This window comes from Callithrix jacchus, chromosome 1 (assembly GCF_049354715.1).
Source record: "Callithrix jacchus isolate 240 chromosome 1, calJac240_pri, whole genome shotgun sequence".
Lineage (NCBI taxonomy): Eukaryota > Metazoa > Chordata > Mammalia > Primates > Cebidae > Callithrix > Callithrix jacchus.
Genome location: NC_133502.1, coordinates 72898840 through 72923399, shown reverse-complemented (window position 1 = coordinate 72923399; position 24560 = coordinate 72898840). Strand labels below are relative to the sequence as shown.

Genomic DNA, 24560 nt, shown 5'->3' with positions numbered 1-24560 from the left:
CCTTTTCTTTCTAATTCTTTGAAAACCTGGCACTCATAATGTTGGAAGCCCGACTGCAAATCCTGGCATTGAAATTGGGTGCAGAACTTGATAACACAGAGATCATCTAAATGATCCCAGATATTCCTGTGTTAATTTTTAAGATAATCATGGAAATTAAAATAAAAATTAAAAAAAAATGCTGGTAACATCTCAAACCCTGGAGAAGACACCTATCCAACCCTAGGGTTTCACGGGTTTCAGCTTGAGAAACACTGGTGCTCTCTTAGATGCTCTCTAAGGATCCTTCTGACATTCACGTCTCATGAATTCAGGAAGTGTCTATGAGTACAAGCTGTCACCCTTGTTTTTGCCAATAACTTCAGATTCTGACTAGACCCTCCTTGATGGAAATGACCAGAAACCAGTTTGGCCAAGTAGTCCACAACAGTGACATGCCTGCCCCATACTCACTCTCTCCCTCATCCCTCTCTCCTTGGAGAGGTTTGTAGGGCACTGTTTAGAGAGAAAGGGATGTCTCCTTTGCCCACAGAAAAAACAATGGAGGAAGTCATGACAGAGGCTTTTCGGTTCTCGCAATATCAGGAGTGTATCAATAACCTGAAAACCCTTCAAAGCGATGGCATCTTGGAAATGCCTGCCTGAATGGGGTAGACTTTTACCAGTTGCCCCATGGATTTTGAATGTTGAAAATATCAACTTTGCAGAGGAGTCCTTTCTGCTTTCAAGAGAATTATCGTTTCCTCTGCTTATTTGTTTAGGAATTAAAATGGACATGGCTGCCTTGGTCTACTTTTGAGGTCATCCTTTCCCCTACGCACATAAGGCAGGCAAAGAAACTCATATTTCATAAACAAGGATGAGACCTCTAAATAGGGCTCATATTTTAAAAACATATTAAAGGATGAAGATCACTATGTCCAAGAAGAAAAGAACCATTACATCTCATCCACCATGAAGGCAGTGTTGGCAGTCAGCCTTTAAATATCCACTCTGGTTTTCTTCTAGCCTAGTACTCAAAGTGTGGCTCCCAGACCAGCAGCAGCTAGAAACTTGTCAGAAATGCAAATTTTAAGCCCTTACCCCGGAACTACTACCAAACTGGAAACTTGGGCATGGTTCAGCATTCTATTTTAACAAGCCCTGCAGGGGATACTGATACCAGCTCAAATTGGAGAACCACTGGTGTAGACAAAGCTGAAAGCAGTGGTTGTCCACTTTGGTTCACATTATAGTCATCTAGGGAGCATCTAAAAACTAATGCGAAGGCCTCACATCCAAACCAATTAAATCAGATTATCTGCACACTGGGACACAGGAATCAGTGTTTCTGAAGTGTCTCAGGTGATCCAACATGCCTTTTCTCCCTGCTGCTCAAAATGTGAATGCCCTCCTAACCAGCTCCCGTGGATACTGAGACACTGAAGCTTCAGTATACATGGGAGCTGGTTAGAAGTGCAGGGCCTCAGACCCTACCTAGACCTGCTGAGTCAAAGTCTGCAATGTGGTTGCAATGTCTGGGTGGTTGCTACTCACATTATATAGCTTGAGTCTTCTGTGGGCAGTTCCTTAGGCAGCATTTGATTCTTCAGCTATGAGGTAGTTGAGTCCCTCTAAACTCTCTGGTTCATGCCTTGTGTCCCTGACTGTGGGGTGTCTCACTTGTGATTAGTGATACAGATATCTCTTTTTTCTTTAACAGGACACAACTGATTATGTTGCATATGTGGCTAAGGACCCTGTTAATCGCAGAGGTAAGTGGTGCTTGGCCCCTATCATCTCTCATTTGTGTACAGCCAGGCTTCACATTATATACGAGCTGCTCCTCATTATCTCAGCCTCCTCCCCACAAATGAGCAGTGCTATCTTGTATTGCTAAGGAGGAATGAGGTTTACAAGGGTTGTAGATCTCCTGGCTGAGCTAGGAGGTACTGGACGTCCCTGACCACCAAACACACACCTGTATTCAGATAGCTAGTTTGGCACAATCGATTTACACACAAGCAGCCCCCCTGCCCATACTTGGCCTCAGTTACACCTGGAAGACTCCACCTGCTGCCTGTCCTCCTGCCCCACTTCAGCTCCTGGTGTGTGCTCAGTGCCCACTAAGCTGCCAGTGCAGAGTGATGTCTATATCACTAATCACTCTGCCCTGGCAGCCCTGGAAGCCAGTGTCTGCTTATACCCCTTTCAGCTTCTAAGTCCTCAGGCACAGGTTGGATGGGAGGAGTCATTTATAAAACCAAAGCCCATTGGATGGTAGCATGCCTGGGGTGGGTGGGACTGACCAAGGTGCCCTACCCTGAAGTTCCAGGCAGCTATGGATGCACCACACTGCAGCGACAATTTAAAACTCATTGGAGAAATAACAAATGGAATTAATAACAACACAAAACAGCACTTCCTTCACTACCCTCCTACCCTAGGTACCAAGACTTTCTAGTTTGCTTTGCATAATTTTTATCCATATACATATGCTCTCTTTTTAACATTTTAATACAAATGAGATTCTAATATTCTGTTTTGCTACCTTACCCTGCAATGCCATATCTTGGACATATTTTTAAGATAGCCCATATGGAGCAGATGAACCAATCCATGATGTGGCTCTATGGAGAACCGTTCCCCTACCACCATCCAGGGACCTTACAAAAATCTCAATGCTCAGGCCTCAGAGAGTGGGGCCCAGGCAACAATATTTTCTAAAAGCTCTTCAGGTGATTCCAAGGCACCGTCAAGTCTGGGAAATAAGACTTAGGTCCAGATCCTGAAGGAGTTTAGCCCTGAGCCATTCGACTTCATTTCTCGGGCAAACTTAGAGTACTTTCTGCCTGCGATACATTCCCTGTCCAGCATCCTGGGATGAGGATGGATTCCACATGTCCCGTGGCTGCTGCGCCAGGCTCTCTCAGGTCTGCATGCAGTGATATTGTGAAGACAAGTGCCGACCTATGATGCAGAGGACACTCTACACTGCTTTTGGTGCTTGAGGGCCCCACCAACACAGGGGCCATCTTATGGACTGAATGTTTACATCACCCCCAAATGTACATGTTAAAATAGAAACCCACAGTATGATGGTATCGCATTAATTAAAGGCCCCAGTGAAAGGTAGTGTCTTTGGGAGGTCATTAGGTCATGAGGGGGAAGCCTTATGAATGGGTTTGGTGCTCTTGTAAAAGAGACCTCAGAGAGCTCCCTCACCCTCATTCCACCCACGTGAGGACACTGCAAGAAAGCGCCGTCTGCAAACCAGGAAGAGGGCCCTCAGTAGACACCGAATCTGCTGACACCTTCCAGCCTCCAGAACTGTGAGAAACAAATGTCTGTCGTTGAAGTCACCAGCCTGTGGTGTTGTTACAGCAGTCCAGGCTGACTAAGACCGGCCGTTTGTTCGAGATAGTTAGTGGGAGATGCTCGCTCTCTACTTCCACCTGTCTGTTGCCTGTAACAAACTACATCAAGCTTAGCAGCTTAACAACCATGATTTTATAATAATAGAACGTGGGTCAGGAATTCAGGCAAGTCTCAGCTGGTCAGTTCATCTGCCCAAGTGGCATCGACAAGGTCGTCGAGTGGTTTTTTAGCTAGAGTCTGGGCTGGTCTAGAAGGTTTAAATTGGCTTCGCTTCCACACCTGGGACCTTGGCAAGGATGGCTAGAGGCTCAGCCCCTTCCATGGAGTCTCAGAGACTTTCTGAAGTGGCCCTGTCATCTTGAACTCAGGGAAGTAGGGCTTTCTACATGGCAGCTTTAGGTTCCATGAGACCCAGAGTAGATGCTTCTAGAGCTCTGAAAGGCCATGATCAGCTTTGCTTCCACCATAGATTTACTAGTCACAGCTGTCAGCCAGGCATGGTGGCTCATGCCTGTAATCTCAGCACTTTGAGAGGCTGAGGCAGGCAGATCACGTGGTGAGGAGATCGAGAGCAGCCTGGCCAACATGGTGAAACCCCATCTCTACTAAAAATACAAAAATTAGCTGGGTGTGATGGCGCACACCTGTAATCCTAGCTACCCAAGAGTCTGAGGCAGGAGAATCACTTGAACCTGGGAGGCAGAGGTTGCAGTGAGTGGAGATTTCACCACTCCACTCAGGCCTGGTGACAGACAGAGTGAGACTCTATCTAAAAAAAAAAAAAAAAAAAAAAAGCTGTCACAGCCTGCTCAGACTCAAGGGGAAGGAAGCCACATATACCCTTCAAGGAAAGAATGTTAAGGAATTTGCAGCTGTCTTTATCCATCAGCCCTCCTTTCACCACATGTGAGTAGGTCCCGCCTCTCGGATGACAGTGCAGGCAGGGACGAAGGGTCTAGCTTCGTCCTTCCAGCAGCCCAGCTGTAAGCATGCTCTGCTCCATCTTATCAGCGTCCCTACTGGGATGACTTCCTCCATGAAGGAGCCAGTGGCAGGACTTTCTCCCACCTGCTCTGTTTTTATTCTTCCTCTCCTAGGCCATGTAGAGGGGTTAACTTAGGAAGATTGGCCTCTACCACTGGGCACAGTAGCAAGAAATTCTGGGTGTGAATGTTCTTATTTGGGCTGTTAAACTTCCAAGTTCCCACACAGAGGCTCCTAGATGTATGTGTATGAGCAGGCCTTGTAGTGTTGTGGCTGCAGGCACAGCTTCTGGGGACCATCAGGGACAGAACTCGTCCCAGAAAGTCTTCTATAAAATTTTACTGTGATGGGTTCAAGTCCTTTGCTGCTGTTATTGTCTGTCTTTTTCCATGCTGATTCCTGCTTCTCCATTCTTGCATGTATGTGTGGTTAATCTAGAATAATTCTAAAGAGAATCTATATTTGTCTCTCTGATGTCAAGAATCCATGGCTTCTATAATTAATCCAACCAAAGGACACAAGCTCTCTGACCCAAGTCATTAAGTTGGATGGTAACCAACACCACCACCACCACCATTTCAGAGATAAGGGTGGAAGAAGAGCCATGTTTCATGAAGTTGGTAAATTACAGCTAACAGGCAGGACCGGTAGGAGACCTAGGCGATGACTGCTGGTACCTGTTGGGATGCAGCTGTCAACAAGTCAGGCTTTGCTGCATTCTAACATACCATTTTCTTTTTACACTGGAACTTTCATTACTACCGGGTGACTCCCATCCCCTACAACCTTATGTATGTGTTAAGACAGTTCCAAATGGACTGTTTGGGTCACAAAAGTAGCTACCAAATGATGCTCAAATTAGGCATAGATGATGCTAAAATCAGGCATATGACTACCTACAGAAGGCATGTACTTCGTGTAATTTATCATCTTAATAGTATCCGTGATCAGGCGCCTTCTGGTACTCCCTGGACCGAGATATGGAAAGTCCTTTTCTATACAGTACTTCCCCCTTATCTGGGGGGGTATGTTCCATCCAAGCGCCCCAGTGGATGCCTGGAGCCACAAACAGCACTGAATCCTACACATACTATGTTTTCTTGATCTGATAACTGAGTCAGATACTAAGTGAGTAGCAGGCAGGTATGAACTATGGGGCCATATGCAGTGCAAGTACTCAGGACAGAGGGAGGATTCACATCCTGAGATGGATTAGACAAGATGGCATGAGATTCTATCACACTACTCAGAATGGCGTGTAATTTAAAACTTATGAATTGTAAATTTCAGAAAGTTTCCATGTAGTATATTTGGACTGAGGTTGACCATAGGTAACTGAAACTGCAGAAGGCAAAATCCTCCGATAAACTGTGATGGCTGTGCTTAGGTGGTGCTGACCCAGTGGGAGAGAAGCTCACCTATCCAGCCTGAACACCAGCTCCTAAGACATCCTGGCGCTCTTTTCCCAAGATTTTCTGAAGAACAGGAGGTCTTAGGAGTGAGTGAGCTTGAGTGGGGAGCCAACATGGGTAAGACAATGCTTCCCACAGTGAAGCTTACTTATCCTACACTGCTCAAATATGGTGGTTTCAATAAAAGGAATTTCTGTTTCCTTTGGCCCTGGACTGCTGTAGGCCCCAAGAGGTGTCTTGCTGGAAGAGGCCTTACATATTATGAACTCATTGGTGGAGGTAACACAGCATTGCTTCTAACTTTTCTTTTCCTTGGCAGCAAAGCTGCAAGTGTATAACGAGTGAAAGCAATGACTTACGTTTTTTAACCAGGTGGTTAAATATTCCATCGAATGACACAGTAGCAGGTGAATTTCCTGATGGATGGGTATTTCCCACATTTGGCTATTATGAGCAGTGTTTTTACAAACAAAGCCAGGTTCTGTGCTTTACATACCATGCCTGGGCTGAGACTGCTGAACACATTTTTCCAGCCCTGGCCTCTGCCTGAAAGCCAGCTCCGGATCTCCACTCGGGAGTCTCACAGGCCTCTCAAACGTAGGCAGTCACAGATAAGTCCAGCACTTTCCTCCTGCAGAGCACCTGCTGGTCGCCTATCAACAGCACCCCCTCCCTGACTTCCCCAGTTCTCTGCCTCCTTTTCTTCAGCTGCACCTGCTGGCAAAGCCTTCCATCTTACCAGTCCTTGCTACTGCCCTGCTGCCCCCTGACAGGCCCCATAGTTCATCAACAGGTCACTCTGTGCCCGCTCTTCCTCTCTAAAGTGTTTTGTTTACACAGGAGCCAGAAGGATCCTTTTAAAATGGTGCAATCTTGTTCCTCCTCTGCTCACTCCAAATAAAATGTCCCATTTCCCCAATGCCCACAGGACCCTCTGTGAGCTCACTCCCACTCCATCCCATCTCTCATCCTATGATCCCCTCTCCCTGCCACTCCAGCTACACTGCTTCTGGGTCTTCCTTGACCCTGACTGTGCCAAGCAAGCTCTTGACTCCTGGGCCCTGGGCCTGGGCCTTCTCCCACCAACCTTCCTGGACTTGCTCTCTGACTCCCTTCAAGAATCTTCTCCAGTGCCACCTCTGGTGCCACCTCCCCTAGTCATCCTGTGTACCATCCTATACCAACCGTCTTCCACCACCATCCTCCTCCACATCCTTCACCACATCCTCCACCACATCCTCCACAACCATCCTCCGCCATGTCCTCCACCACATCCTCCACCACCGTCCTCCACCACCATCCTCCACCACCATCCTCCACCACATCCTCCACCACCGTCCTCCACCACCATCCTCCACCCCTGTCCTCCACCACGTCCTGCACCACCGTCCTCCACCACATCCTCCACTACCGTCCTCCACCACCGTCCTCCACCACATCCTCCACTACCGTCCTCCACCACGTCCTCCACCACGTCCTCCACCACATCCTCCACCACCGTCCTCCACCACCGTCCTCCACCATATCCTCCACCACAGCCTCCACCACCGTCCTCCACCACCATCCTCCACCACCGTCCTCCACCACGTCCTCCACCACCATCCTCCACTACCATCCTCCACCACGTCCTCCACCACTGTCCTCCACCACCGTCCTCCAACACCGTCCTCCACCACCGTCCTCCACCAACGTCCTCCACCACCATCCTCCACCACCATCCTCCAACATGTCCTCCAACACCATCCTCCACCACGTCCTCCACCACATCTTCCACCACCATCCTCCACCACCATCCTCCACCACATCTTCCACCACCACCCTCCACCACCATCCTCCACCACCATCCTCCACCACCGTCTTCCACCACCATCCTCCACTACATCCTCCACCACCATCCTCCACCACATCCTCCACCACGTTCTCCACCACCGTCTTCCACCACCATCCTCCACCACTGTCCTCCACCACGTCCTCCACCACATCCTCCACCACCATCCTCCACCACATCCTCCAGCTGCACCTGCTGGCAAAGCCTTCCATCTTACCAGTCCTCCACCACCATCCTCCATCACTGTCCTCCACCACTGTCCTCCACCACCGTCCTCCACCACTGTCCTCCACCAGTGTCCTCCACCACATCCTCCACCACTGTCCTCCATCACATCCTCCACCAAATCCTCCACCACCTCCTCCACCACCCTCCTCTAATCCAGGACGACCTCATCTCAAGATCCTTAACTTAACCACACCTGTAAAAACCCTTCACAGGTTCCAGATGCTCAGGGGCATGACTTTTGGGGGCCACCCTTCAAGCCACTACAGAGGTATATTGTTATTGATTTACTTTCAGTGTCCACCGAAACTCTCCCTAGATCCTGAGGCAGAGCCTTGTGCACAGTAGTTGCTCAAACAATGTCTGCTAAATAAGTCTTCAGTAAATATTGTGTACATTTTGTTTTGTACTCTCTTGCGAGAATTTCCCCTAGAGTATGTAGCTGGAGGCCAAATCACTGTTTTGGACATCTTCAGCTTTTCTGAAATGGTCATTTTACTTTATAATCCATGAGTAGTATACGAGGGCTATTTTTGTTCAACAACTGGCATTTTCAGACTTTTCAATTCCCACAAATCTGATGGGTGCAAAATGCTATATCCTTATTAATTTAATTTGCCCTATCTGGGACTAGGACAAGTACTAAGGAACTCTTCCTAGCAGGGTGGCTGAATGTTGGCTTTCTTACTCATCTCTGATTAAAAAAAAAAAGAAAAGAAAACTGGATAAATTCAGAGTGCATGGCTACATTGAATAAACAAACTATGGTTGGCTGAGCAGGCTGAGATTGAGAAACCCTCATCTCTCCAGGAGAATTCATTAGTTTTCAATATTCCTTTTAAGGGGTGTGGGTTATCAGATCTCTAAGATGAAAAGACAGTCGACCTTGTTCAGCAAAACTTTTCCTCATTTGAGTAGTGACTTCGACTGTCTCCAAGGCTCCCTGTGCCCTGGCCAGCTGCTCTGGATATGGCTGAATCAGAGGGTACTGGTTTCTAGATAGCGGCTACTGGACAACCCCAGATGGACTCCTGCAGGAACCAAGCCACCCTGGGGAGGCCGATGGACAGCACCTGGGACCAGTGAAGTGTGGAGCTGGGGTATGGCTTCCTGAAAGTGGAGCATGGATACCCAGAAGTTTTTTTCCCCGGCTCAGGCAGGGTCCCGCTGTTCACACAAAGCTCGCCAAGGCAGTGGCCTATGCCAGAAGTGTGGAAACAGCCCACTGTGAGGGACATGAAGGCTGGAGCATCGGCTCACAGTTCTAATCTGGAAACTGAGGATGGCCTTAGCCTGTAATAGCAGAGGAGGGGCAAGATGGCTGCGCAGCGGGCAGGGTGCTCTGCTTCCAGCCCATGTGCTGGGATGTGGGGTGCAGTGGCGAAGTGAAGTGAGTTCTCAGCTTGTGTGAAATAGTTTTAACTGAACTAAACCTCTCAGAGAGAAACTGTACATTAGGGATTATACTCATCATGGTAACTCAGACAAACAGGAAAGAAATGGAAGAGCTGGCTGGGCATGGTGGCTCATGCCTCCAATCCCAGCACTTGGGAGGCCGAGGTGGTCAGATCACTTGAGGTCAGGAGTTCGAGACCAGCCTGACCAACATGATGAAACCCTGTCTTTACTAAAAATGAGCTGGGTGTGGTGGTGGGTGCCTGTAATCCTAGCTACTCGAGAGGCTGAGGCAGGAGAATAGCTTGAACCCGGGAGGCAAAGGTTGCAGTGAGCCAAGATCACACCATTGCACTGCAGCCTGAATGGCAAGAGTGAAACTCTGTCAAAAAAAAAAAAAAGCAAGCAAGAAGAAAGAAATGAATGGAAGAGCTGATAACATTTACTTCCACTTTGAAAACTTCACAGGCTGATTTCACAGTAAAAACTCTGATCATTACTCATGTAAGGTAAGAAATCAGCCCTTCCATTCAAGACAATTAAGAAGTGGATTTCCAGGATGGAAAGATGAATTTTTATCCACTGTAATAATGATGGATCACACCTAATGTGCTTGTGTCTTGAGATACTGACTGACAGTGTAATGCCTTCAGGGCTAAAGAGACAGCTTAAATGTTTATTCTCTCTATTTTATCCTTTTTGAAGATAAAAAGATATCTTTTTAAGGACATTTTTATAATACACATAATATTAATACAGGAATGTACATTCATAATTTATAAATAGACACTAATTGGGGATGCATGGTTGGAAAGTTCTTTGTGGTAGGTATGAGTGAGAAGCAGCATGGACACCTGTGACTTAGAGAAGGGGTTCAGTGGGTGTGATGGGCATTCCTAGTAACCTGCTCTCCTATCCGTCCAAACTTGCAGAAGATGGCACCTGCCAGGCTGGGTGCAGTGGCTCACTCCTGTAATCTCAGCACTTTGGGAGGCCAAGGCGGGTGGATCACAAGGTCAGGAGTTCAACATCAGCCTGGCCAAGATGGTGAAACCCCATCTCTACTAAACATACAAAAATTAGCCGAGTGTAGTGGTGGGCACCTGTAATGCCAGCTACTTGGGAGACTGAGGCAGAGAATTACTTGAACCCGGAAGGCAGAGGTTGCAGTGAGCCGAGATTGCCCCACTGCACTCCAGCCTGGACAAGAAAGTGAGACCCCATCAAAAAAAAAAAAAAAAAGATGGCACATGCCAGCCCCTTTCTGCTTGGGAGAAGCCCATGACAGTTCTGTGTCATGGGCTGAAAGCGGAACAGAAGGTGCATTTGGTCCTGGTGCAAGGCCCTGGTGTCTCTTTCTTCTGCAGGTTGTGGGAAAGACCTTGTGTTGAGATCCAGGATCAAAGGATCGAAGCAGCCTGGGCCACTGAGGCACCATGAAAGGATGTCTGCCTTAGAGAGGCGTCCAGAAATGAGAGAGCCAGAATGAAATGGTTGTTTTCAGCTAAAAACATTGGGATTGTTTCTTACTGTGGCATAACTTGCCCACCCTGACTCATAGAATAGGTGTCACAGGGAGGGTGTTGAGAGCATGCTCAGATGAACAAGATTGGCACCAATTTACTGGGAGGCCCTGTTGCGGCTGGCAGATGGCAAGGGGCAGCCCTGAGCACCAAGCTGGGAGCAGCTACTAACCTCTGGACTTATTTGGGGAGATGAGGAAGCTGAGAACTGGCAGTCTGGCAGACTGGGATGCGGCTAAACACTGCCTTCTCATCCACCACTGTCAACTATTCTTCAGGGAGTGGGAGATGTGAGTTGACATGCCAGGAGCTACCATATGGTAGAAGGCCACTGTGTCCCTGGCTCCTACACTGTGACTGCAGGGCCACAACACATTCCTAAGGGAGTGGTTTGCTCTCAAGTTGCCCATCTCAGGTATGGAGTAGTCCTTGCGACATGACCTGCTGAGAGTCCCTTGCTGATGTCACTGCTCAGATGGCTGCTCCGGGGCAGCTTGGGCTAGTTCTCTTAGAGAGTGGCTTCAGCTTTTTTTTTTTTTTTAATTGGTTGGTGCTAAGCAAGAGAGAAAGCAGTGTTGGGAAAGGAGCCCTGCTTTTAAGTAAACAACTATTGCAGGCTGTTGGTGTGAGTTTTTCCAAAGGGCAGTTTCCCCAGATGAGAAGGATGGTGGGATTTTGTTTTGCTAACCTTCGTTTGCATTGAGCTATGTTTTAGACTTTGCATCATTTGGGATCTTGATTCTGTGCACCAGCGCATTGCACATCTCTCTCGTTGGTTTCTTCTCCATTTCTTGTGATGATATCTCTGGTTGTGTTATGTCCTCAGGGAGAAGTGAAGCCCAGCAGAGCCCAGCAGCCTTGATGACTGCCACTGGGGAAGGCCTCATTATTTGGTGCACACATCAAATCACACAGGGAAGGCTAGAAGACAGTGGCTTTCAGCTAAGTGCCAATACTCTCAGAAGAAATACCAGGCCCAGAAAGACAAAGTCCCAGTTTAATTTTGGATTTGGAGTGAGTTTCTGGAACATGTAGAGGTCATTTTACAGAAGGAATCCTTAAACCAAAGCAATAGGTGACTTGTTTTCTCCATTCATTGAGGACTCTGGCAGGTTCCAGGAGCTGCAGGCATGAGTTAATTCCTGAGACTCCATGGGTCTGCTCACAATCTGCAGGGCCTGCGTCCCTCTTAGTCACTTAGAGCAACATGCCCATTTCTCAGCACGCTAGCGCACTTTTTCCTTGAGCCCTGACCTGCTCCAAATGTTCTGGACCCTTCCCACAGAGGCCTCTTCCCCACGCTTTGTGCTTTCAGGTGTGTAGAAGGCTAGTGGCATGTGGATGAGACTGTACAGCCCATTCTCAATAAATCATATTCTTCATTCTCCAACTTAAAGGCGAGAGTACCTACTTTCTCCTCAAAAAAAAAAAAGGCTACCCTTTCTGACCCTTTTCCAGTCTTTTTTCTGGTTCTCCAAAACACTGACCAGCCAGTCCCATTGGCTAGTATTGATGCTGGACGGCTGGCCCAGGAGGGTGTGGCTGGAAACCACAGGACGGAGTTGGGGGAATGAAGTATCACTGGCTTTCCCTCGCTCAGGCCTGGACTCCTCCTTCCTTCTTAGCTGGAAAGATGTTGCCTTCGTATCAGTCAATGACCTGCACAGCTGTAACAGCTGCTTAATATTGCTTTGTGACTACCTGGGGCAATACTTAGTAAATAATAATGTCAATACTAAAATAATATCAATAATCAAAAGATAACCAGGAAGCCTGAAGCTCTGTAGACAAATGTTTTGGCTATATCTAAAATAGGATGGCTGTATCCACGGAGTTGCGTTGCCACCCAAAGCAGCAATACATTCATACTTGCTCTTTCAAAGGACTACATTTCATGTGTTCACAGAAGTCACCCTGCCCTGGAGTCTGGGGGAGAAGGAGCTGAGGTCCCAGGGCCTGGCCGGCTGCCTTCTGGGTGAAGTCCCAGTGCAGTGTTCCACTGAGAGGCTCCACGTTGTGCAGAGGCAGCAGTATCTGCCTCTCTGTCCCCTCCCGGACAGCTTTCCTCTTTCCAGTATATACTGGCTTCTCCTACAGAGAGGGCACAGTTCAGTGTCTCCCTAATCATTGCCAGGGCTGGGAAACAACCAGTCATGAAGAAACACATCCTCCTCACCGCAGGGATCAACGCAGCTCTTGGAGGAACGCTCCTTGGCATACGACTGTCTGCAGGAGAAAGGTGGGGTGTGAGAGAAGCAGCTGTCATCTTCCCCAGGGAGAATTCCTTTATCCCATTTGTAAAAAGATCATGCTAGCCTCATTATGGCTACAGCCCTGTGGCTCCTTCAGGAGGGACACATGGACGCCTGTGGTAGGGCACTCTGGACATGGGTCTGGAGAGCAGAGATATTTTCCAGTACTCTGGAGAAAAAGTACTTTGTTATGAGGCAGAGACTGGCCCTCTTCTCTCTGAAGGTTTCCCATAGATAATCCCGCAGCCTTGCCACTAGGACAGCATGTCCTTGTGTAACAGCTGGTGCCTGCTTCAAGCATAAGGACTGCTCCAGGCCTCACCACCGGCCTCGGAGTGGCCTCATTTTGAACCATCGCCACCCCTAACTTCTATCTACTCTTGACACAAACCGGTTTTCTGAGAATCTGCATGAATATCCAGTCTCAAATTTATGTAGACGCGTTATGTTGTTGGGATGGGCAAACTGATCATTAATATCTCTTTATATTCATCTTCAAAGGTTTGCTTATTGTTTTGAGTAGCCACATATGGGGGTCAACACTTTACCTCCACTAAGAAATAAGTAAACAACTTGCTCTCAGTCCACTGAATAAATCAAGATTCATTCAACAGATGCTGGTTTCAACCCATTTTTTAAGGCCTCATGGGTTTAAAGGGACTTAGTTCATGCCAAGATTAGGCTCTTTGTCATGCTAAAGTCTCCTAAACAATTTTTCCCTATTGACGTCAGAATTGATGCTTAATAGACTAAAGAAATGAAGGCTATCCAATTGAACTTGAAAATTCTTTAATTGTTTTTAACAATGAAGCCTATAATTTTGTAGACAATAGGCTATTAAGAAACGCATGCCTATTGTGAAATGTTTAACTGTAGGATTCCCTACCCAGGGATAAAGCTGCGGTTGGATCTACTAGGACTATAATGGAAGAAGCATGCACCTCGCTGTCCCTCTGTCCTCAGCAAGGGCTCTTTGTAGAGCCCAGGGAGCACCAGTATTTATCTCTAATAGGCCCATGTCACTTCCTTTCTCAGCTTGTCACATTTTGGAATGCTGCGATGGGCTGGCCCAGGATGTCATTGGCTCCATAGGACAAGCCTTCGAGCTCCGGTTTAAGCAGTATTTGCAGTGTCCTACCAAGATTCCCGCTCTCCATGACCGGTGAGTAGTGCTGTGACACCATTTGCAATAGCCTCTGTGGGTTTTATGACCTTTCCTCTTAAATCCGCGTCCCTGAGCCATGCTCTGGACAGGCACAATTAATCACAGGGCTTCCTGGGCTTGGAGACACCTGGTCGGTGTCGGGATATGGCACAGAAAACCAACAGATGGAAGCCAACATATGGATGATGCTTTGAATGTGTAGAAAAACATTTTCTTGAAACTATAGTGACAGTCGCCAAGGTTACCGAAAAGCGACTTCATTATAAATTTTTTTGTTCTGTTTCCACTGCAGCCATGTGATGCTTCCATATGTTACCTCTTTGGGTCTATGTCACCACCAGTTCTGTGTGTCCCATTGTCCTTGTCGTCACGATTAGCCAAAGTCGTGCTACAAGAAGTCCCCTCCGTGAGGCACTGTGCTGGCTGCCCGCATAGTTTCCACCTCACTGGCCTTTGCAGCTTAACAGCTTGGGAGTTTGTTTACCTTCCCTGTGGCCCTGAGCAAGTTCTGTAAACTCTCTGTGTCTCCGCAGCTTGATCTGTGAAATAGGAATAAGAGTGGCACCACAGGTTTTTTTTTTTTTTTTTTTGTAAGTGTTCAACAAAATAGTGACTGTGAATAGGAACTGGGAGATGTTCAGTTTATTATAGAAATGTTCAGGTTCTATCACTGAGTTGTCTTAGGTTGTAAGAATATTCCACGCAGCATCAAGCATTAAAAGAAAAGTAACATGGGGGATATTGGTCGTTCAATATTCTGTCCTTGATTGAGCTTGCATAATGAAAATCTATTCTAATGGTGTGTTCACTATAAATAAAACTTTACTGTTCCTAAATTTACTCTACACTTTTTTTCAAACTTCTAAAGTCACATTCTATGCCTTAGTCCTAGAGGCAGACTCTACCTTTGCTTTCGTGATTATGAAGGCTTCTTTCATCGCCCTTCTCAATCTTTGCCTTTCTTCAGAGAGACTTTTCGTTTCTTTTCCTCTTTCCTTGGGAAATTCCCTTTAAGACATTCATTTTGGAGGGGCCTCTGAAGGACCCACTTTTTTCACGTTGTTAGAAACTTCACTCCAGAGGCTGAAAATGCTAGAATTCAATTCTCCCTTATGGCCATCATGTTAAAAAAAAAGAAGAAGAAGAAGAAAGAAACTTCAGCAAGCTGGGACAGGACGATGCGTATAGAAGAATTAGAGGCAGACAGTAGCAGCAACCCAAATGTAGGTAGGAGAGAGGGAAAACAAATGTTTTATTTTGTGTATAATGGGGCATAGTAGTTAATAAGAATTCACCAATATACATGTACTACCGGCGTAAATCTTAAAATTTATAATGGAATTGAAAAGAGCAAGTTACAAAAGGATACGAACCATTTGTGAAAATTTTAAAAACATAAATGATTGCATATATACTATATGGATAAATACATGTGAGGGAACAGTATGAAAACATGCACAAGTACAGGCACAGTGGCTCATGCCTGTAATCCTAGCACTTTGGGAGGCTGAGATGGGTGGATCACCTGACGTCAGGAGTTCGAGACCAGCCTGGTCAACATGATGAAATCCCATCTCTACCAAAAATACAAAAATTAGCCGGGCATGGTGGTACACATCTGTAGTCCTAGGTACTTGGGAAGCTGAGGCAGGAGAATCACTTGAACTTGGGAGACACAGGTTACAGTAAACTGAGATTGTGCCATTGCACTCCAGCCTGGAAGACAGAGCGAGACTCCATTTCAAAAAATCAAACACATGAACAACAACAAAAAATGCGCAAATATTATACACATCTCCAGGATATCTGAGGACAGGGTAGGGTCCAGGTGTATGGGTTGTGTTTCACAGTATTTGTCAAGCTTATCCCCCACCCCCAGCAACATTTATAATACAAATGTTCCAATATACACAAAGAATTTATAGCCACTATCTAGCTTCTACCATTAACATTTTACTTTTAATATCACGTATCTATGCATCCATCCAATTAAGTCTGACAAATTTATTTAAAAAGGAAACGTGTAATTGATCATAAAAGAAAAATTTCAGCCGAGTTAAATTTAAAGGAGTTTTATTGAGCAATGAACAATTAGTGCATCGGGCAGCCTTCCCAGCCAGAGTAGACTCGGGGACTCCAGCCCAGCCATGTGGTGGAAGAAGATTCATGGACTGTAAAAGGAAAGTGACTTACAGAAAATTGAAGTGAGGTTCAGAAACAGCTGGATTGGTTACAGCTCGGCATTTGCCTTATTTGAACACGGCTCAAACAGTTGGTTACATTTGATTGGCCAAAACTTGGTGATTGACACAAGAGTAGACTACCGTCTGTTTACACTCCACTTGTTGTAGTTCAAGATGTACGGAGAAACCTTTAGGCCAAACTTAAATATGTAAGGAGGCAGCTTTAGGCTAAACTTGACAACATAATAGTTCAAAAGGTTAACACTTATTTAATCTTCACGGAGAACGCATGTTTCATATTAATTACTGTGCTTTCCTTTATTTCTGAACTGTTGCATAAAAGCCAGATACATGCTATTATGAAACCCCGTCTCTACTAAAAATACAAAAAATTAGCTGGGCATGGTGGCATGTGCCTGCAATCCCAGCTACTCAGGAGGCTGAGGCAGGAGAATTGCCCGAACCCAGGAGGCGGAGGTTGCGGTGAGCCGAGATTGCGCCATTGCACTCCAGCCTGGGTAACAAGAGTGAAACTCCGTCTCAAAAACAAGCAAACAAACAAACAAAAGATAATACATCAAAAAATGAATGGAGGGAATTAAACTGCCATACTCCTCTGGTATGGAGTGTACGTAAAGTATGAAGTTCTGTACGTGTTCGTATATAGTGAAGTTTGAAGGACTTTGGGGGAAAGAAAATGTAATAGGATCTTATGCACTGAGAAAACTGTCACCTCCAAATGCAAGTATTAGCATATCATTTTTATAGCAGAACAGTGACAAGAGGCCCTGCCTGTAGCTTCGTACTATCGGTGACCTGACACCTGCTTCACCTTATCCTGCAGTGGCCTCTGATGTCCGCAGCCTACTATCTGACAGTGGGGCAAGGGGGACCTCTTGGACTTGCTCTGCCCTCCATTCCAGCTCCACTCCTCCAGCTGGGGGCAGCCTGGGAGCATAAGAGAACCCACCTTGCATGTAGCCTTTCCAGCCCAGTTCTCTGGGGACCCGATCTGTGGCGGAACTGGCAGGTTTTCCTCCTGGGATGCTGAGATCTCAGGGGCCAACAAGGCAGGAGCTTCTGTTTCGGAAAAGTTCTTGGGTTTTCTACTCAATACCTCAGGCCATGAGTCTCCAAAGTGGAAAACATTTCCTGGCAGTATGAGGATTTGATACATTCAGCTTTGTTGCTTTGGGGGAGAGATCCATTGCCCATCTTCAACTGGAAATTTAAAATAGCACTTTTTTTTTTTTTTTTTTGAGACGGAGTCCTGCTCTGTCGCCAGGCTGGAGTGCAGTGGTGCAATCTTGGCTCACTGCAACCTCCGCCTCCCGGGTTCAAGCGATTCTTCCGCCTCAGCCTCCGGAGTAGCTGGGACCACAGTCGCGCGCCACCACGCCCGGCTAATTTTTTTTCTATTTTTAGTAGAGACGGGGTTTCACCGTGTTGGCCAGGATGGTCTCGATCTCTTGACCTCGTGATCCACCTACCTTGGCCTCCCAAAGTGCTGGGACAGGTGTGAGCCACCGCACCTCGCTGCATCTTTTTTTTTTTTTTTTTTTTTTTTTGAGATGGAGTTTCTCTTTTGTTGCCCAGGCTGGAGTGCAGTGGTGCGATCTCGGCTCACGGCAACCGCTGCCTCCACGGGTCAAGCAATTCTCTTGCCTCAGCCTCCCGAGTAGCTGCGACTGCAGGCATGCACCACCACGCCTGGCTAATTTTGTAGTTTTAGTAGAAACGGGGTTTCTCCATGTTGGTTAGGCTGGTCTCGATCTCCGGACCTCAGGTGATCTGCCCGGCTTGGCTTCCCAAAGTGCTGGGATTACAGGCATGAGCCACCACGCTCAGAAAAAAATAGTACTTTTATATAAATGGATTTCGGGCCAGGTGTGGATTACAAGATTACGCCTATAATCCTAGAACTTTGGGAGGCCGAGGTGGGTGGATGTTTGAGCCCAGGAGTGTGAGACCGTCTCCTGGGCAACATGGCAAAGCTCCACCTCTACTAAAAATACAAGTTAGCCGGGCTCAGTGGTGCATACCTGTAGTACCAGCTACTCAGGAGGCTGAAGTGGAAATATGGCTTGCCTGGGAGGCAGAGGTTGCAGTGAACCGTGATTGCACCACTGCACTCCAGCCTGGGCGACAGAGTGAGACCCTGTCTCAAAAAATCAATCAATCTATCTATCAGTGGATTTTTTAGTATAGTCTGATTTTTCTTGGAGGATTTTCCTTGCAGAAATCCAAGGGCATTTCAACACAGAAACAAAAAAGACATTGAAAAACAAATCAAATGCCACTAAGACTCCATTTGTTATTATTTTAAAAATTGATAATTAATTCATATATAATAAACTGCCCTTTTAAAGTTTACAATTCAGTAGATTTGGTATATGCAAAATTGTACAATTATCACCATTAATTCCAGAACATTTTCATTACCCCCCAAAGAAACTCTACATTCATCAGCAACACTCCCCATTCTCCACCACCTGCTTTCCAGGCAACTACTAATCTACTTTCTGTCTCTATGGATTTGCCCATTCTGGACATTTCATAGAAATGGAATCATACTGTATGTGTCTGGCTTCTTTCACTTAGAAGAATGTTTTCAAGATTCACTCATGTTATCAGATGTGTCAGTATTTCTTTCTTTTTAGAGCTGTTAATAATATTTGAGTGTATAGATATATCACCCTTTGTTCATCCATTCATTAGTTTATGGACAATTGGGTGCTTCTACCTTTTAGCTCTTATGAACAATGCTGCTGTGAAGATGTACACAAGTTTCTTTGTGGACATATGTTTCAATATTCTTATGTATATACCTGGGAGAGGTCATATGTTCATGCTGAAACTGCAAAGCTATTTTCCAAAGTGGCTGCACCATTTTACAGTCCCATCAGCAATGTGTGAGGGTTCTGATATCCCCATGTTCTCATCAACACTTTTTCTTGTCCATCTCTTTGATTATAGCTTCCCTCGTGGGACTGAAGTGGTCTCTGATCGTGGTTTTGATGTGCATTTTCCTGATGACTAATGATGTCGATCATCTTTTCATGTGGTTATTGGCCTTTTGTGTATCGTTGGAGAAAAGTCTGCTCAAATCCTTAGCTCATTTTTAAGATCGGGTTGTCTTTTTATTGTTGAGTTGTAGGAGTACTTTATATTTTCTAGATACATGTCTCTTTGTCTCTTTTAAGATGTATGTTAGCAAATATTTTCTCCCATTTTGTAGTTTGTATTTTTACTTTCTTGATAATGTTTTTCGAACCACAACATTTTTTTTTTTTTCCGGATAGCAGAAGGGAGAATTCTGAGAGGTTCCTATTCTACCATTTTTTCCTCGTATCACTAAATTTCCATTTTGCGCTTGGTTTTGTTTTGGATAAATTTCATGGCTTACTGAAATGTATGCTGTCCTCTGAGGAGCTGGCTACCCTTAGGCATAATTTCTTTCTTAAGTAAAATGTACTCTTACAAAAGGACTTCTTTCAAACATGACTGTAATGTTCCAGTGAGTGAAACTGAATATGGCAGAGAGAGTTTGCTAAACGACTCATCTGCTTTTCATTTATGCACGAGACCTAGATGGTTGAGGAGGCACTGACTAAACTCTCTTTTCTTGATAACAGGCACTAACATTAGATTTGTTGATCTTGGCTGTAAGCTCAACTTTTGGCTAAAGCCCTTGGAAATCTTCTTTTAACAGAATGCAGAGTCTGGATGAGCCATGGACGGAAGAGGAGGGAGATGGCTCAGACCACCCGTATTACAACAGCATCCCAAGCAAGATGCCTCCTCCAGGGGGCTTTCTTGATGCTCGGCTGAAACCCAGACCCCATGCTTCCGACACAGCCCAGGTAAGTCTTACAGGCTTTTTTCCTTTTATAAGGAATGGAGGCTGGAGGCTAATTCAACTTTGTTTCCTTTGGTTTTATTTCAGGCTGATGTTCTGTTCCATTTTTGAAAATCATGAATTTTCTCTCATTGGACTTCATAAAGCATGCAGATGAGAAAAAGCATTGTGTTAACATCATAAAGCATTAGCCAAACGCTTAGGAACTGTGTTGTGATTCCTGGGATATGAGTCTGAGGATATTTTCCCTCAGACATATTCCATCATACTGTGATCTCAGTGAGGGAAAGAGAGAATTTAAGATTTTATTTATTTCTTTATTTGAATTTAAGATTTTAAAGAGGCTTGGGAGACATTGGGTTCTCTAAAAAGAGAGTGAATATAGACCCCTAAATATGAGAATTTTATGAGTTTTCTATTTTATTCATTCCCTTGTTTTATGTCCAACTCAAAATTATAGTAAGCCAATTGCTTTCTGGAGTTATGATTTTTCTCTTTTGTTCGAGGAAATTTTTAACATTACTACCTTATGGGAATGATAATGACACCACTAAAAATGGCAAAATGACATTGAGCTCAGGGATCTGACACTGAGAGGGAATTTCCCAGTTTTTTGGAGGAAATTTCCTGGTTTATAGAGTGGACTTGCCCAAGTGTAAATGATCATGGGCGTATGTGTTATGTGGGAAGTGTGTTCTGACACATAGATACTCTGTAATTGAGATTTATTTTAGGACGTACATATGGAAGAGCTTGATGTGCAGTCACACTTTGGGAGGGGTGGTGGGGGTAATGAAAACAAGGGGGGGCATGTGTAGTTTTGATGGAGATGCAGCCTTTTCCTCACACCCACACAAATTTATTTCCTAAATCTTAATGCCAACCGTGAGGCATGAAGGGAAAATTGGGTGTAACAAAGGATGTGATCCCCTTGAGGATCCAATCTGCCAACTGTCCTGTGGCTTTCAAAAATGGGGAAATTAGAAGAGAAGTTTTTCATTCTCTGTATTTACATGTGTCTATAGTTTGCAGGAAAAGAGCAGACTTATTACCAGGGAAGACACTTAGGAGACACCTTTGGCGAAGACTGGCAGCAAACGCCTTTCAGGCAAAGTGAGAGGCAAGGTGAGATGGTTGAGAAACGCAAAAGACACTTGTCAAAAGTAACATGCTCACCACTGGGTCGCTTATTTCCTGTGGACTGACAGAGTGAGCCCTGGAAATAGTTGCTGTGTGTGTTGCTATAGAATCCTGACTAGACCATAGAAACAGAAGCAATGATGTGGCCGGGTGCAGAGGTGCATGCCTGTAATCCCAGCACTTTGGGAGGCTGAAGTAGGAGGATCACCTGAGGTCAGGAGTTCGAGACCAGCTTGACTAACATGGTGAAACCCCAACTCTACTAAATACAAAAAATCAGCTGTGTAGCTGTGTGTGGTGGCAAGTGCCTGTAATCCCAGCTACTCAGGAGGCTGAGGCAGGAGACTCGCTTGAACCCAGGAGGTGGAGGTTGCAGTGAGCTGAGATTACACCATTGTACTCCAGCCTGGCAACAAGACAAAAACTCCATCTCATTAAAAAAAAAAAAAAAAAAAAAAGAAGCAATGGTGTTGATTTCCTGGCACCAATCAGGTGGTGCCTCCCTGCAACTTCAGGAAATTCACACCCTGTCTGTGCTCACTGCCTCATGTGCCTGAGACTATACACTCCATGCTGGCAGAGCCTTTGTGCCCAAGGGCACTCAGAAGTTGACTTCTCAGGTGTACCTTTACCCCAGTTTCCGAAAGGAACTCGTGAGGCAACTAGAAGGTTGAGGTTGACCCCCAGTGACTCTTACAGCAAATTGTTGCCTTTCCTTCCTTATCTCATTCTCCTTCCCTTTACTCAGGATCAGCTTTGGGGGAACTGTGAAGTCCCCTACTCTAAGCTGGGGATTGAGGCAGAGGTGGCACTAGGGATATAAGTCTCTCACAGGCCCTGGATACTCTTAGAGAACACTTCTGTATCTTAAAAATGTAATAACATGCACCTACATCACACATTGAAACTCATGTCCATCATATTCCACCTGATGATGAAAAAATAAAAAATACATAAAGAAACACGAATGTCCATATAACTGTCTATAAGTCAGGTAGCTAGTTCAAATATCTTTAGGTATAGCTATAATAATTTAGATACAACTATCTAAGAAATAACTGCTAATTGCTCACATAAGCCTTTATTCTCTAGACAGTTATATATACACATACAACTGTGTATGAGTGTATTCAGATCTCAATCTAGCTAGTCTATCAATCCTTTAAGAATGCCTTTTAATTTTAACCTTCTTCCCTTCTCAAAAAAAAATTATAACTCTTTTAATAGCTCTGGGATACTGGTTACTAAGTCTACAAAGTCTGAAGGGGGATGCAACTGATGCTTCTATGTATCTAAATTTAAACATTTATTGGTTTAATGTTAAGGCTATTCCCTTATTATAGCTATTTATGCCAGGAAGCAAATGACCATGCATTTAAAAAATTTCCTCTATGTAAGAGAATTTCATGTCTTGCCTACCCCAGATGCAGGAAGACCCACAGTTTTGGCCCAGTCAATAAAACATAAGGCCTGGCAGAAGCCACCATATGTTCTACCTCAGAATAGGCTGGAAATAGCAAATCAGAGTCCTAACTTTGCCAGAGGGACATTTTCACTATGGGCTATTTATCCTCTTTCTATATACATTTAAAATGTACTTCCATACAATGTATTTAAAAGTACATACAATGTATGTACTTCCGTACATGTGCATAGCCATACAATAATTGCTAAAGAATAAAGGGGACACATTATTTCTGTTAGATATTTACTCTGTTGTAAAATATGTCAGGTTTATTTTAAAACAGGTCTTGTTTTTGGTATATTCAAGTGATTCCAGCCAGATCGAGAACAGATGATATAGCAGAATGAGCTTCGGGCCTGGAATTTCAGACTCAGAGCTCTCAATACATTTCCCGTTCTTTGAAAACAATAAATAGGTCGGGCGCGGTGGCTCACGCCTGTAATCCCAACACTTTGGGAGACAGAAGCAGATGAATTACCTGAGGTCAGGAGTTTAAGGCCAGCCTGGCCAACATGGTGAAACCCTGTCTCTACTAAAAACACAAAAATTATCCAGGCATGTTAGCGTGTACCTGTCTGTGATCCTAGCTACTCGGGAGGCAGAGGAAGGAGAATCACTTGAACCTGGGAGGTGGAGATTGCTGTGAGCTGAGATCGTGCCACAGCATTCCAGCCTGGGTGACAGAGTAAGACTCTGCCTCAAAAAATAAAATAAATAAAGACCTTTTTTCATAGAACAAATTAGCATGTCACTTATTAATTTGCAGGCAGATACTCTTCCCAGTGGACATGAACTCCGGGTGTCACCAAGGCACGTGTCCTCATGCCCCAGCTCAGCACCATGGGAAAGGGCAGTCAGGAAGATTATGCACTTGGGCTCTTGACCTTCTCCTTTAAAAATTTTGTTTGTGAAATTCTTTTCTAAAGGCTGATTTGTTTGCAATGTACACAAAGGTGTAAACTGCAAATAGCTGTCACTAAGCAAGGACGCATAATCTGACTCGACTCTTCAATGGGGAAAGCATGTTGAGAAACATGAGAGCAGAAACGCAGTGCGTGGTGTCGCAGGCAGTGTTCCCCAGCGAGGGAATGTCAGCTCGACACTTCATTCTCACACCTACAGGCTGGGAGACAGTGGTGTGCTGGCAAATGTCCAGCCACAGGCTCTTGGGAGCGATTTTTAAAAAGCCCTGAACCAACTCCTGCCAGCCGGATTGAGCTGGCTTCAACACACCACCGCCCATAGGGTATGAAAGACACCCTCTTTCCAGAAATGTGAACACCACAGGGTGTTCTTGTGAACGTGTTTATGTAAGAGGATTGGAGACAGGGCACACACGCAAAAAGACTCAGAGAGGGATCTGAGCGGGCGTTCTCAGGCAACTTGGTTTGGGTGACACTTTCACCCAGGGTCTGGGTGACAGAACAGCCTGGGCGCACCCTCAGCACACCCATTGCCTAACTGTGAAGTCCATCCAGACAGTGTTACTGCTGCAGCGGAGGGGCCTCTTCACTTGCACACCCATCCTAGGCTTCCTTCACAGATGCAGGGGCAGTAGCTGCAGCTCTGTTTTGTAAGGAAGGAGGCTCTCTCCGTTCCTTAAAATGTACAGAGCTTCTATTGTATTGCTTTATAAAGCATTTGCTTATATTTAAAAAAAAAAAAAAAAAAAACAAGAGCAATTAGGCTTGTGGTCCTTCTGCTCGGTCTTGGACCATTTGTCAAGGAGAGGAGGAGACTAGGCATGTTCTGCCTGCCAGGTTCCTGCTGTC

General features: G+C 45.4%; 1 protein-coding gene across 3 annotated transcripts in view; it reads left to right on the top strand.

Annotated features, from left to right (window-relative positions):
• Positions 1-24560, top strand: part of SHC3 (SHC adaptor protein 3) — a 163654-nt gene that overhangs the window by 104175 nt on the left and 34919 nt on the right. For all 3 annotated transcript variants that reach the window (XM_008992779.5, XM_017971770.4, XM_054253670.2), the window contains 4 exons: positions 1703-1754; positions 14012-14138; positions 20037-20187; positions 21209-21308. In XM_008992779.5, the coding sequence (XP_008991027.1) occupies positions 1703-1754; positions 14012-14138; positions 20037-20187; positions 21209-21308 (430 nt within the window). The remainder of the gene's footprint in view (positions 1-1702; positions 1755-14011; positions 14139-20036; positions 20188-21208; positions 21309-24560) is intronic.